Raw genomic sequence first — 15,814 nt, forward strand, 5'->3', positions numbered from 1 at the left:
GCGTGCTCGAGAAATCTCGAGTAACGAGTATATTCGGTCATCACTAGTTTTGATAGTTTAGATAGAAAAAAGGCCTATTTTTTCCCTGGATTCTTGAGCAGAGTCGGCGTAAAAAACTTCTTGATGAAGCCTCTGACTAATGTGAAACAAGCCCAAAATCCCTATGGAAAGCTAAAGAAAATTCCCCCAAAATGAAAAATAGGAACATTTGCAAAAGAAGAATCAAACCTGTTCTATATGGTCATATTGAGACCACCAGAGCAGGAGGGGGCTACATGTTCATAAGGAAATCATTGGACTTACCTCTGACTAAGCTCTTCAAGGTAGCGACCGCTTAAAGACATATTAACCTCCAGAGCTTTAATTCGGTTATTGAGGCGCATAAAGACGGACTCCTTTTGGTTGGAGCCGTGCACTTGATTCCCATTGGTGTAGCCCAGCTCAGTGGCATTTTGGAGCTCGGCATAGAAATCAGTAGTACTTCTGTGCAAGCTACCACTTAGGGAAGCATCTTCGCTCATGGGGTCTTCCTCCTTTTTCTCCGCAGCCGCAGGGATATCCACAACTGGGGTCAAGACAGGCTTTAATGTCTCTTTAGTGTCCACCTCGCTCCCCTCAGCGGAGATGCTAGTTTCTTGCATCTGCAGAGTCTCTGTATCTTGAATAATTTTGGTGTAGTCGGCCGGTTCCTCCCTGGCGACCTCCACCACATCCTCCACTAGGGTACTGTCCTCGGAGCCCAAACTTGGCTTCTCTGCGTAAATCAGAGTACCGGTATCACTCGGCTTTTGCTCCTTTGTTTGATTCTGCACAGAATCTGTAGAAATGAGGTCAGGAGTCGGGGTTGTCACCACTTTGTTGGTCTCTGAAGGAGATACATTTGAGGACCCGCTTTCGTCAGCTGCCACCGACTGAGAAATGGTCTGCGACTGACTAGGCTCCAAATGGATGGGCTCGATGACCTTATTTGCAGATCCGGTCTGTAAATTGTCTCCAGGATCTACCAAAATGAAGTCTGTTGTGGCCTCCTCTGCAATTTTGTTCTCAGACGGTTCAGCGAACGGCTCAACAGTAGTTGGGGCAGATAAAGGCTCCTGCATGGACTGGGAGTCTTCTTCCTCCTTATGTTTGTCCTCTGCTGGTTTACTACGCTGCCTATGAAAGGCAAAGATGGCTGAACACCACTTATAAATGTACTCTGAGAAGCTGGAGATGCAACAGGCAGTGGCCAAGTCCCCACAGTAAACCTGGCTCTCAAATTCAAACCAGGACACCGTGTCGTCTTCTTGTTCATCGCTGCCCAAAAGAGTCACAGTGGACTGGGCCGGCGGCTCCTCCTCTTCCTCTTGGACCAGCTGAACAATGGGGCTTTCTTTGGGAGTTTCTGGCTCTGGCACAGACACCGTTGGCAGAGTCACACTCTCTTCCTCCAACCTGGAATCAAAAATCAAACAAGTTTTAGAGAAATCCGTTAATTTTAGTAGAGGATAAAAGATTACCGGTATATCGGACCAGAATAAAGAATTACACTCCATGCCGACCTACAGCATACTGTACATTATCCCATTCCCTTCTAAGAACATACATCATGATTTGTAATACTTGCTGTAATATGCTTATCACATATTGCTTAATGCCACAAAATTCACTTCTAAATGACCCGAGACTCATTGCTCTATCTGCTCAATTTTTAAAGCAGTACTCATTTGGAGTCAGGGGCCCCCCCCCCATGCACATTAGATGAAAGTTAGCAGAAACCAGCAGACTGATATTTGTAGGGGCCTCCTGACAGGATATCTGAGGCGAAAAATGATCAGATCATTGGATTTTCAATGGAGGATCCTTTTCATTGTCAAGGGGAGATACTCTGCTGTCAGCCTCCCTTCTTCTACACACGTATGCGGGGAGTCAGGAGATAGTGGGCTGAAGAACAAAGTTTTGTCTGACAGTTCTGTGTATCTGATCAGATTCAGAAGAAAAGTTATACATTGTGGTCAGGACATAGTAAGCTGCAAATGACAGTCTGAAGAAAGCCAACAGCCGGAAGAAAGCAGACAGCCAGAAGAAAGCAGACAGCCGGAAGAAAGCCGACAGCCGAAAGAAAGCAGACAGCCGGAAGAAAGCAGACAGCCGGAAGAAAGCAGACAGCCGAAAGAAAGCAGACAGCCGAAAGAAAGCAGACAGCCGGAAGAAAGCCGACAGCCGAAAGAAAGCAGACAGCCGGAAGAAAGCCGACAGCCGGAAGAAAGCCGACAGCCGAAAGAAAGCCGACAGCCGAAAGAAAGCCGACAGCCGAAAGAAAGCCGACAGCCGAAAGAAAGCCGACAGCCGAAAGAAAGCCGACAGACCTCAGTCTTTCCCTGTACATCCTCCAATGACAAGGCGACATGTAGAAACTTTTCATGTTATTACAAACCTACTAATCAGAGAGGGTATGAGCCCTTGTTTTCCAATTCATCCTCTATGGGGCTGCTGGAAAAATCTCTTCTGAATATGACAGACTTTTGACCAGCCTGTCCATTTCGTAATGGGAATAAAACCATAACAGTGCAGGTGACAGCGGTCTGACCCCCACTAATCAACAAATTATTGCCTATTCAGTGGGAAGGCGATAAGAGGTTATCCAGCGTTGGAATATAAACCAGCTCACCCGTGATGCATAAACCAATCTTCGGGAGCAAGGACCCGCTGTGTCCAGGTGTATAGAGTCCAAAAAAGAAAAGAATGTCCAGCTTCACCGAATCCGTAAAAAAGAGTTTTCTTTATTCACAAACTTTTAAGCATAGAGGATACAGACTTCAGCACAAGCCATATGGGTAAGAATCTCAACGCGTTTCTGGAGACTAAGCTCCCTTAATCATGACATGTCAAGCTGGACATTCTTTTCTTTTTTTGTTATCCAGTGTTAACAAGTTAAAAGTAGACGACAGCAAAATGCTGCAAATACCAAAATGCTACGACAGGTTCTGTAGCGATACAAAGCGGTGAGTGTACATGAGGCAGATCACAGCCTGACAGGGACAAGGGCTGAAGTGTACTTACGGAGCCGTCGGGGTTGGCGCTTCCTCCGGAGTGGTTGTCGCACTTGTGGCTGGAGATTCTTCAGTAACATTTTGAGGTGTACTACTGTTCAGAACTGTGGAAAAATATAAAATTATTCAACTATCGCATGTAATAAAAATATTGTAAGATCCCTGTATAGATAAGAAAGTAGGTCATGAGACATATCTTAACATTACAGCATCTGTAGGTCTTAATAGAGGCAAGACAGTGCGTGATATTGCACCCATAGAAGATCCCACCAAACTCCTTAAAATTTGTGCGATACCAAGGGAGTCACTAATCAATAGTAATCAGGCCAAAACCTTTAGAAAGATGCTGTATATTACTGTCTGGCAGGGGTGAGAACACAGTAACTAGCTCGTCTAATGGAGATATTATAGGATTCACGCAGGTTTCTTCATTTAACATTTTACAGGTGAAGTCCTGTACCGGTTTGCCATTAACAGTTGGATTATGAGTATTCGCATGTGGCGTAAAAAGGTTTCTCTCCTCTGTGTCGGCACATTGGATTACTACAAGACATGCGTCATCCTTATGGCTGTACTAGGAGCGATACATGCAGAGTTCAGTAGTAAAATCATCCTGAAGCATTATACATGAGAGAGTTCTTTCCCCAAGTGCATGGACAACTTTGACAACTGGTGAAAGAAGTTGTGGGAGCCATTATATGCCAGCGCCTCTACTGTTCTACATATTTGCAATGACTGAAGGTGTAGAGCTCTGGGCCATCTGCTGGAAATACATGGGGCAAAACCCTTATCCAGCCGAAATATACTGATAGAGGTTGTCCACTACTTTTACACTGACGTCCTATCCTTAGGACAGGGCATCAATGTCTGATCGGCCAGGGTCCAGCACTCAGCATTCCCGCTGACCAGCTGTTATCGATGCCAGCAGCCGCAAGTACTTGCTTGTGGAGCTTGGCCATCCACTACATATCAGCCTCCTATTCAAGTCAATAGACGTGGACGTGCAGTAACAAGCCACGGTCTCTACAAGCAGACGGCCAAACTCCACAAGTGAGTACTTCTGGCTGGTGGCATTGATAACAGCTGATCTGTGAGGGTGCAGAGTGCCGGACCCTGGAAGATCAGACATGGATGTCCTATTCTAAGAATAGGACATCAGTATAAAAGTAGTGGACAACTCCTTGAAGAAAGCAGCTAAAAAGTATTAGAAAATAAATCAGGAGTCACCTCATTTAATCAAGTGGCGAGGAGTTGTCCAGACGAACGTTCCTGCCCGATTTCGGTACTGGCTTGGAGCAACATGGTTGTGAGTCGGGAGAAATCGCTTAACAAGTATCAGATAAGGTAGCATGCATTTTCTTTTAAAGAGACTGTCAGATAAGCGGGTATGCCTGATGTGATGACACAGCTACACGAAGAACCATCTGACACCTAAGAATGAAACCTATCCATAATATTCTTATAAACAGGACCCACATATGATATTCTACTTGGCGTCAGGTAGTTGTGTATAAAATTACATATCTTCACATCAGACAACCTCGAATCCACTGATCTGACAACCCCTTTAAACGAGAATGCATGCTTACATTGGAAATTTATAGCAAGCGATAAATCACACATGGCCGCCACAGTAGTGATTATTGGCCTCGCTCCGTCACCTGCATTGGAACGGACCTCACGTGACGTGACTGTACATGTATGCGCACACGGACAGCGCTGCGGTGAGCGGCACATGCTTCCAGCAGCCACAATATTTTCTACACTTGTGGGATGAAGGTGATAAAATACCCAGCTCTTAGCGGACAATCTGGTGGCCTCTGTTACCACTAGAAAGCCACTGGTGACAATGTGCACAGTACAGATCAGCACCATCACTCTACAGTGCACATCTCCAGTCATACTAGGTGTATGGTAATACGGATATAAACAGAGCGGCTACCTTTCCCTTCGGCGATTTCTTCCTCAGTATTCGCCCCGAGCATGTTAGCAGCAAGATTATTCACCATGCTAAGAATGGCATCTGCAGAGAACGCAGGAACACAAGCAGACATTACTTCACTCGCATACATGCAGGCGGTATGGAGACAAAATCGGGTGACGGGCCGGGATATCGGCTGCGAGCGACAAACCTTTACTCATCGCCTGCATTACACATAAAGCCAAGACTGTGGAATATTTGGCCAAATAATCTTCTTCCCAAAGCATCTATGTAGGGAAATCGAATGGTGGGCAACACAAAGGAGTAAAGCTGGAGCCATTCATGTCCAAGTAGTTAGACTTAATCATTGGGGTAGATAAAAGGGGCTTGCTGCAGGGTTATTCCCACCTGTGACACTAATGGAAAATACAAAAACACTGGTGCAATTTTTGGATCTCCATCAGAAGATCATGGAGGGAGCTGCGCCCGTACAGCCACCTATACAATTCTGGCGGCCCGAGACGGGGATCCGGTCACCGTTAGATGCAGGTCCTAGCTGTAGGAATCACGTGGGAGACAGGAATACCCCTATAATAACTATATATGAAAACTTGTACAGCTTTCCAATACACTAGGTTTCACTGCCTCGCCATTATCAATAGATCCATTTGCAGAAGCGAGTATGAACATTGTCATTCAGAGGCTGCAAAATACCCACCAGTGCCCTGTATCCTTAAAGGGAACCTGTCACCATGATTATGCCGTGCCATCATGAAATGATGAAGTTAAAAAAAAAACACTATATATGGACTATGTTTCAGTTACATAAACCTGGAAAACCTTTAATGGGTTAGCACATAGAATAAGCTGAGCTGCAATACCACACACAGCCTATGCATACAAGAGGTGCTGTTTCCAGAAGAAGCCATCCATGTTTTTCTCATCTTGTCTGATGTACAATATACAGAAAGGCAATTTTCGGTTAATAGAGGACATCCTCGATACTCAGAGATGTCAGTGTGTAAAATAATCAGATGACAATCGAAGACCCAATATGCAGGACAGTCTGCCCTTTGGTACGGTGACATTCTTGATCTGGCTGCCTGGGGAACACAATGCATTTCCCTTGGCAAGAGGCGTCTCGTGTAGAATCATACTGCATTTATTACGTAGCACGTTCACAGTGACGTCAATCATTGTCAGTGCTGCTGGACTACAGGGCGACAACGACCTGATATAGAGAAAATCTGCTCCACATTAATAGTAACCTGCTATAGCTACAGGCAGCCAAACAGTCCTGACAGCGAGCACTGGCCAACGCCGGGTTAGCACTACTTCTGATGGCAGCACACAAACCCTGCTCATAGATAGCGGAACTAAAGGGATATTCTGAGATGCATAATAAATCACTGTAAAAGTTAAATCACTATGGGTCGAACTACTGGGGCTCCCGCTGATCACTCAGATGGGAGAGTTTTGTCCCGGGGTCTTCCCTGGCTACATCCAGGAGGAGCGAGTCGAGCAGCGGGACGTGCGGGTGACCGCTCATCAACGCCTCCTGCATGCGGGATTGCAGAAAAAAGGTAGAGCCACAAAGTGGGAGATTTATCAAACTATTGCAGAGAAACTGTAGCGATCAACCACTTTGACTCTTCCATTTTGCAAAGGGCCCATAACATATGAGAGCTGGATTCTCGCGGCTTGTGCTGGGCAACTGCTTTATTTTTAACTAGAATATATATTTATATTATTTATCAGTAAGGCAAGCTAGTCACGGACATATCATCCACATCGGGGAACAATCACTCATAGTTGCAGAGATCTGGTTGCCGTTTGGCATTCCTGTGCAAATAAGGCAGAGATCACTATATGGAAGGAGGAGGCCATCTACCATGAGACGCAATCTTGGGGCAGCCCTATCACAGTGGGATGACCACCCTGCTTCCTACAGACACGCAGCAATGCTGTGGATACACCGGGCATTTCCTCATGTTGTGGAACGCGGCACTCACTTGTAGCAGAGCCCAGCAAATTCTTTGACGATTTGTCATCTCTGGTGTTGTAATCCAGCGGATAATCTGAAAGTCAAAGTGAGAGAATTTCATACATGTTATTGTTACGTGTGATTGCAGAGATACTGTCTGGAAACTGAAGGAAAGTAGGGGTAAAATCCATCTCTCCGGGATGTGACACAAACCTTTATTTAAAAACTGTATGGTTGAGCTTGGTTGGAGGGGACAGGGAGCCATATGGTGGGATAAACTTCTAACATTCACTTCTGATGCTGCTTACTTCAATCGGACCCAAATAATTCAGATTAAAATTACAGCGGTTTATCCGCCACCACTTACATATTTTGAAGACTGATGTGGTGTGTGAAGGCACCAGGACCATGCACCACATCAGTCTGCAAAACATACAAGTCATCTTATTGCCATTTGATCATCATTTATGCAAATAGCACCATCAGCTTAAATAGATAAGGCAGCACTTCTGCACTTAGCAAATATTTATAAAATGGCTCATTAAGTGGCATTTATATCTACTTACAAGTTGTTTTTTCCCCACTACAATTCCTTGTAGATTGGATGTAACTATATAAATATAGGTGGTCCTCAATTACAGCTCTGGTGAATTTCTATGCATTTTATATGGTTTAAAGTGTAAGAATATCTATTTTTTTTTTTTTAAAGACTACATGCACCTCTCTTTCTTTGGATGGTGTTCACAATGAACGTCTTGACAGTGGGCATTATATTCAGATAGAATAGTCCAGAACCAGCTTGAGCAGCTAAGAAATTACTCCTCTTGGCTACTCACACTGGCTGGATTTAGTCTGCACTTGTTCTGCGCACCAAAAATGTATGATTATTCCTGGGTTTGCAGCTAATTCTGCACTATAGAATAAAGCCAACAGAATTGTAAAAAAAAAAATGTACCAAGTTATTTTTGGCAAATAGTTGACATTCTATTAAATCAGTAAAACACACACACACACACACACACACACACACACACACACACACACACACACACACACACACACCCCTCATAAAAAAAAGGAACACTTATACAACACAATGCAACTCAAAGTCAATCACACTTCTAAGAAATCAACACATCGAGTTATGAAGCAACACTGATTGCTAATCAATTTCTCCTGCAGTTGTGCAAATGGAGCAGAGAACAGGTAGAAATGATAGGCAGTTAACAGGACAACCGCTATAAAAGGAGTGGTTCTGCAGGGGGGACCACAGACCATTTCTATGTTCTCATCCTTTTTGGCTGTTTTGGTCACTTTTGCATTTTGTCCTCACCCCTAGAGGTACTATACAGTAGCATAAGGCGGTGTCTACAACCAACAAAAGTTGCTCAGGTAGTGCAGCTCATTCATCAATGTGAGCTGGGGCAAGAAAGGTGGCTGTGTCTTTCAGCACAGTGTCCAGAGCATGAAGCAGCTTCCAGAAGATGTAGAAGGGTCCGTAGGAGGCCAATAACCTATCATCAGGACCTTTGTGCAAGGAGGAAAAGGAGGAGCAGTGCATGAGACTCCATGAGGGTGGTATGAGGGCCCGACATCCACAAGTGGCTGCTGTGCTTACAGCCCAACACAGTGCAGGGTGATTGCCAATTTTGGTGTTCTATGACAAATGCCAAAGTCAACATTGTGCCCTTTACAGATTAAAGCAGGTTCACACTGAGCACGTGACAGACTCTGGAGATGCCGTGCAGAAAGTTCTGCTGCCTGCAACATCCTCCAGCATGACCGGTTTGGTAGTGGGTCAGTAATGATGTGGGGAAGCATTTCTTTGGAGGGCCGTACAGCCCTCCATGTGCTCGCCAGAGGTAGCCTGACTGCCATTAGGTACCGCAATGAGATCCTCAGACCCATTGTGAGACCACATGCAGGTGCAGTGGGCTCTGGGTTCCTTTTGATGCAGGACAATGCCAGACCTCATGTGGATGAAGTGTGTCAGCAGTTCCTGCATGGTGAAGGCATTGATGCTATGGACTGGTCTGTCCCTTCTCCAGAACTGAGTCAAATCGAGCACATCTGGGACATCATGTCTCGTTACATCCACCAATGTCATGTTGCATCAGACTGTCCAGGAGTTGAATTGATACTTTAATACAGGTCTGGGAGGAGATCCCTGAGGAGAACATCCATCGCCCCACCAGGAGCATGCCCAGACATTGAAGGGAGGTCATACAGGCACGTGGAGGCCACACACACTACTGGGCATCATTTCCTTGTCTTGAAGCATTTCCACTGAAGATGGATCAGCCTGTAATTTGATTTTTTCACTTTGATTTTGAGTATCATTCCAAACCAAGACCTCCATGAGATATTAAATTTGATTTACAGAGATAATTTTCATGTTTTAATGTTCTCGACGCATTCCACTATGTAATGAATAACTATTTGCAACTGGAAGATTTCATTCAGTGACATCTAGTATGTGGTATTTTAGTGTTCCCTTTATTTATTTATTTTTTTTTAGCAGTGCATGTGTATATATAATATATATTTTAGAAATCAACCTACCTTCATCTTCATCATAAATATCTGGGCGTTCTGAGTGGTACTGAGAGTCAACTTCTTCATACTCCTCCACCATGCTGGTGCCGAAAACCCTTAGAGACAATGGAACGACACGTTAATCTGTTGTATCTGATCCTAAGCAAATAATATACAACCCTGCATATAATATATACACATTATACAGATATTTGAAGGCTTAAAAGAAAACATGTCAAGTCTAGAAACGTTATTTAAACGCATCAATGGAAATGTGGCAACAGGGATAAAATGAACTTATATATTCCCGGATCAAACACAAATGTAAAAAGTGAGCCTTCCTTACCTATAGTACCAAATATGGCATTAAAGAGGACCTTCCACCTAATTTCTCATGCTGAACTGGACATTAATAGTGGCTGTAGAGCGCAATATTAAATATATTAATATAACAATTTATTATTTTATTTTTTATTTCACCACTTCATTGTGGGGAGTTCGCTATCAAAGTATTTGGCACCTAATCCGTTAACTTAAGTCAAGTCCAAGGGGGTGTTCTCAGACAGTTTTCACTGGGGGCGTGTACTTCTTCATATGATGTTGACCAATCATAAGCAGGCAATAACAGCAGAAAAAGAACACATCCCCACCATAGCTTAGAGCTACAAAAAATATATAAATAAAAATAAAAAAAAACTTTTATTCCCCTTTGCAGCCAGTATAAGTATAATCCCCTGCATTCCTCTTTAATGGTTTATTGCCCGTTGCCAAGGGGAATGGCCACCACTGCTGCATGGAGGCCGTGGCCAAACTTGTGCAGTACTTACAGGCTCTATCCTGTTGAACTTGTAGTGCTGCCTTGAGGCTGGAGAACACTATTAGCTCCTAATCCTAGCCAGGTTTAGCCTTACTGTGCTTCTGATGCTGCCTCATATGCAGTACTAGCCACACTACAGTACAGTACAGAACAGTTTGGGGCAAGCAGTGCAACAATGCCGCTGCTCTGAACTGTCACAAGCAGGAGCGCAACACCCCTGGCAAGCAGGAGGCGGGAAGCTCAGGAGCAGTACTGTTGAACCTTGGACAACCACTAAATTCAAATTTCCAGAGGACTTTGTTAAACTGAAGGACTCCCACACAGCATGACATGGAATTTACACAGCACAGATTGCCCTTCCACTTCTCCATCTTTCCTTCATTATTCTAATGATTGACAGAAATATCCTTGGAATTTCTCATTACCTTATAAGGCTTAACGGGCAAAAATGTTCCGATCCAAAATGTGATATAAGCTCCACCTAAAGAGTACAAAATGTTACATCAAACAATATGTTTAATACAAAGTGTGAATGATTAGTGTGCTGAATTAAATGGCACCTAGAAACAAATCTGGATGGACTCTGGTGCTCAGACATTGCAAACTTGGCCATGCATTCACCCGCAGTGCACACAACATTCAGACGACGTTGCTAACCTTTATGTACTTGATGAACATCTGACGCAACAAGGAACGCAGAAAAGAGAAAGAAAAACAAGAGTCAGTACAGAAACACAGTACATGCCACAAGCCATATCATCTAAGGATCAGCATATAAATGAAGACCATGAAAAGAACAAGCAAGAAGAAATAAAGTTGTAGGATTTTATAGATCCTCCACATGATAGTGAGACCAGAACGTAAAAAGAATAGTGGTTCTATAAATGGTTAATTGTAAGGAACCAGATGCTCCCAAGTGGCCTGTCAGAAGAGGGGGACACACTCTGGGCTTTAAAGGGAATCAGTAACCAGCTTTTTTGCTACCTCATCTGAGATCAGTACCCTAGGGGCAGAGACCCTGATTCCAGCAATATATCACTTAGTTTATTAGGTACAGCAGTTGTGACAGAGTTTTTAGATGTAGCTTGTAGCAGAGCTCAGAAAGCTGCCCACACCCCTGATTAGCAGCTTTCCGTGTACAATGTATATTGACAGTAAGCTGCTTATCATGGGCGTGCAGTTGGACCAGGAGGCATGTGAGCTGTAGTCCGGCAGTGAGTCTCCTGCTGATAAAACACTGATTGTATTGAAACAACAGCACACCGCCTAATAAGTGACATCAATATCAGCTCTATGGGGGTCTGATACTGAGCACCCCCACCAATCACTTTTTGCGAGCTTTCGGGGTAGGTGTATGTACACACATGGAGTGCAGCTCCATTCAGCGTGTGGTGGCCGCATACGAATACTGCAGAACAGTTCCCCCTCCAACAGCGGCTGTAGTGCAGTACCACGGAGCAACTACTGGAGTATAATAGAATGTATAATTTCGCTCCATGCATTTATAACAAGCTCCGGCCAGAAAACAACTACTGATCTGATATTAACTCATAGAGCCTTCATTAACATATCCAGATTGGCAAACTCCTTGAAGCCCAGTCAGGATATATTCATGACCATTTCATAGGATAGTTCATCAATATAAGATCAGATGATACCCCCATAGAACAGTTCTTACAACTCCGGCAGGTCATAAACGGATATAAAAGCATAGGAGTAGGAACTGTTCTGCAGTGCCCAGGAGCGGCCACTACATGCCGAATACAGATGTGCTGTGCAGTTCCGTTGCATGTGAGAACATCCAGGTGCAGCTGAAGGTTGTAAAAAACAATTGTGGGGGTGCCGGGTGTCAGACTTCTACTTATCCGATATTGATCATCTATCCTACGAAAGGGCAATTACTATATCCTGACTGTATAACCCAGATAATAAAATGAATTACGACTAAATTCATCTTCTTATAGGGAGGGTTGGTGGGGCATTTAATAGTCTAGGAAACCGCGCCTTGTCAGCAGGATCCACATCCTATTGATCTTATTCATAAGTAAATGTTAGTACAACTTATTACAATGCGTCCTGTAATCACAATGGTGGCATTACAAGAATCCTCTATAGCTCTCAGGAGGACACATTTCCCCATGTACAGTGGGTTCATACTGCATTTTTTCTTAAATATCACCAAATATAAGCCATCAGTTAAAAGGAAAAATATGAGACAAGCTAGAAACAGATGATGTGGAGTCCCTTTTTATATTAATGCCTTAAAACAAACGCCAATAAAACTGTGTAAAGGAACACACACACAAAAAAAAAGTGCAAGTAAATGGAGACTTCCTCTTCGATTGCCATATGCTCTGTATAAATTAGAAGGGGTGTCAATTTTAGTGTTGTCCTTCTAAAAGAAGTCTCAAACAAAATCCCACAAATCCGGGATAATTAGTATTGTTGATGCTAGGTTCCCTTTAACGCTGCGGCTACATGGCAAATTTGGCAGCAACACAGATCACGCCAAAACATTAAGACCCAGAACTTTTCTGCAAGTCTTCAGTGGGGCACTATATGGCATAAAAACCATCTGCCGTCTGTAACTGCACCATGAGGGGTGGTTTTATAAATCGATATAGTGATAAAAGCGGTCATGCATTAAAAAAAAATAATATCTTACTACACTTCTAGGCATAAAAAGTGAACGTCTGCACAAAGATTTCCCAATATTAGCTGACTCTGGGGCTTACACCACATAATAAAAGGTCAGAAGCTTTGGAATAAATTGGCAATTGCAAGTTAAGAAATTTTCACATGTAAGAAAAACCAAAAAATACTACAACTTTATAAGCACAGAGTAAAGTGTTAGATAGAAGAAATAGATTAAGTTGATTTCTACCAGGCAGATAATTCATTTAATTCAACGTTGAATAACCTACATAGATAAAAAGAGCATAGAAAATAAAAACGAGCAAATAAAAGACAGCCACATATCTGCAGAATCACACTGTATGTAGATCATAAAACCGGTATGAAGGAATGTCATGCATCTGCTTTATGCCTCTAGGTAAGAGGTGAAAGTATTCTGCAGATGATTAAAGTGATGAAACGTCGTCAATAGACCTGCCGCACAGATAACTCTGCGCAATAAATTCCTGGTTCTCAACAAGGGCATTTCATTTGTAAGACTAAACTGCTTTTCATCTGATAGTTTACACCAGTTCTACCCAATAAGGACATCTGCACACTTATGATCAGATATGACAAATGTCCGACCGCTGGGATCAACACTGATCGCAAGAATAAACCCAACACTCTCCAGATCAGATGAAGCGCCAGATATACGCACTAGTCAGAAAACCTCTGAAAGAGAAACGATCATCACGATTTAACCTGCTAAAGTAAAAGGTAAGGCCATAACGGCGATGTTATGCTGATTTAATGGATACCTGTTGTGAAGAAGAAAACAATCCATAGCCTGGTTCTTGTCTAATTCATCTTAGACGTTTTGGTGCAATAGCCTCTTGGTGCTATTGACGAGCCAAGATCTCGATCTGCACCGCTATTTTGCTGGAGACCCCCAGAGGTTAATCGGAGAACGCACCGCCTCCAGGACCATTTTGCTGGAGAACACTAGGACATGATTGTGCAAGAAACTTAAAAAAATGAGGCTCATACAAATGTGGATGGGCCACAGCGGAGCCGAAAACCCTAACCTCAGTGCTGCCCCCGAACCACGAAGAGGCTACTGCACCAAAACTTCTAAGGTGAATTAAACTAGAACCAAGCTACGGATTATTTTCACTACAGGTATCCATTAAACCAGTATAACAGGGCCCTTATTGCTGTACCGTTACTTTAACGGGTTAAATTGTGAGGACAGGCTCTTTTTAAATTAAAACCTCCTGTATATCAAGGCCAGCATGCAGGTCACAGGTTTTCAAGTGTCTACATCTCCGCAGTCTATTTCTTGTATTTCCCAGAAGCAGCTCTGGAGGTACAGAGGGAGCTTCAGCAACTCCTTGGAGACTCATCAGATATTCAACTAGAAGCCAATAGCAAATCCCTGGACGCACGGTGCGGAATAGTAGCATTTTATGTGCAGAGCACTTGGTTCAGTAATATGCATTATTTCTCAAACGTGTTCTTTTAGGTTTGTTCTTCAGGAGGGCACGGCTCCACTGTCTCACAGCTCTCTGCTTCTCGGGGGGCAGTGCATTCCTGAAGATTGATAGTTTGGGACCACAGCATGGTGGCTGAGCCGCTGGTCTGAACTGAGTGATCTCCCACATTGTTCACAGGTTAAAGGGGTTGTCCGGTCTTCAGCTACAAGTCTGCAGTTTCTCTATGTGACTACAGACTTGTAAATACTCACATAGTAAGGATCTCCAGTGGCAGGAGCAGGCAGTCATGTGATCGGAAATCAGCGATTCTGCACACTTCCGGCCACATTCCAACTAGACATGTCTGGCCTCACTCAATACATGCATATTGAATTGGGCAAGTCCATGCCCATCTGTCGGCACAAGACTGTATGTAAGCAATTCACATTCTTGTAGTCACGAGCCCACAGCTCCCGGCCGCGGAGAATACTCAAAGCACAGTATGTGAAATGTGAGGATTCACAAGTCTGCAGTCCCAGAGTCTGCACATAGTGGCTGCAGATTTGTAGTTTAAGATAGGTCAAGCATTTTAACTTCTGCAGCAAAGAAGCGCAGGAGCACTTAGCCGGCCAGATCCACCGACCCAACCAGCTTCAGAGCAGTGACTGCACGCTGTATAGAAAGCGCTCCTTGCCTAGGAGACCGGTCACCGCTGATAGAGGAGTGCAGAGGTGGCCGGTAACTCAGGCAACAAGGAGTAAGCTATAAAATTAAAAATCCCTCTGTTCTTGAGAATGCAGGAAATTTTTAATAGCAACAAAAAAGGCAAAGATGTCTTAGCAATTTGAATTTACAAACAGGAGACAACTCCTTTAACACAAACATCTGCCCATGAATGTAGAATCTAAGTGCTTGTACTTGGGAACAAAAAGGACTTTAGTATGTATCACGTACTGCAACCATGTACTGCTCCAGTGCATAAAAAAAGGCTTCAATAAACACCTTAAAGGGAACCTGTCACCCCCAAAATGGCTGGTGAGGTAAGCTCACCGGCATCAGGGGCTTATCTACAGCATTCTGTAATGCTGTAGATAAGCCCCCGATGTTACCTGAAAGAGGAGAAAAAGACGTTACATTATACTCACCCAGGGGCGGTCCCGGTGCGGTCAGGTCGGATAGGTGTCTCCGGTCCGCTCCGGCGCCTGCCATCTTCATTCCATGACGTCCTCTTCGGGTCTTTACGCCGCGGCTCCGGCACAGGCGTACTTTGTCTGCCCTGTTGAGGGCAGAGCAAAGTACTGCAGTGCGCAGGCGCCGGAAAGGTCAGAGAGGCCCGGCGCCTGCGCACTGCAGTACTTTGCTCTGCCCTGAACAGGGCAGACAAAGTACGCCTGTGCCGGAGCCGCGGCGTAAAGACCCGAAGAGGACGTCATGGAA

The 15,814-nt window shown here is 44.1% G+C and overlaps 1 protein-coding gene across 4 annotated transcripts in view; it reads right to left on the reverse strand.

The window, feature by feature from the left end:
* SUCO (SUN domain containing ossification factor) overlaps window positions 1-15,814 on the reverse strand; it is a 96,091-nt gene that overhangs the window by 18,866 nt on the left and 61,411 nt on the right. For 2 of the 4 annotated variants that reach the window (XM_077278018.1, XM_077278022.1), the window contains 7 exons: window positions 10,947-10,967; window positions 10,715-10,770; window positions 9,500-9,588; window positions 6,966-7,031; window positions 4,975-5,055; window positions 3,043-3,136; window positions 304-1,434 (listed from right to left, as the gene is read on the reverse strand). In XM_077278018.1, coding sequence (XP_077134133.1) covers window positions 304-1,434; window positions 3,043-3,136; window positions 4,975-5,055; window positions 6,966-7,031; window positions 9,500-9,588; window positions 10,715-10,770; window positions 10,947-10,967 — 1,538 coding nt within the window. The remainder of the gene's footprint in view (window positions 1-303; window positions 1,435-3,042; window positions 3,137-4,974; window positions 5,056-6,965; window positions 7,032-9,499; window positions 9,589-10,714; window positions 10,771-10,946; window positions 10,968-15,814) is intronic. The other 2 variants (XM_077278019.1, XM_077278021.1) reach the window with 2 other exon arrangements.

The sequence above is a fragment of the Ranitomeya variabilis genome, chromosome 8 (assembly GCF_051348905.1).
Source record: "Ranitomeya variabilis isolate aRanVar5 chromosome 8, aRanVar5.hap1, whole genome shotgun sequence".
NCBI lineage: Eukaryota > Metazoa > Chordata > Amphibia > Anura > Dendrobatidae > Ranitomeya > Ranitomeya variabilis.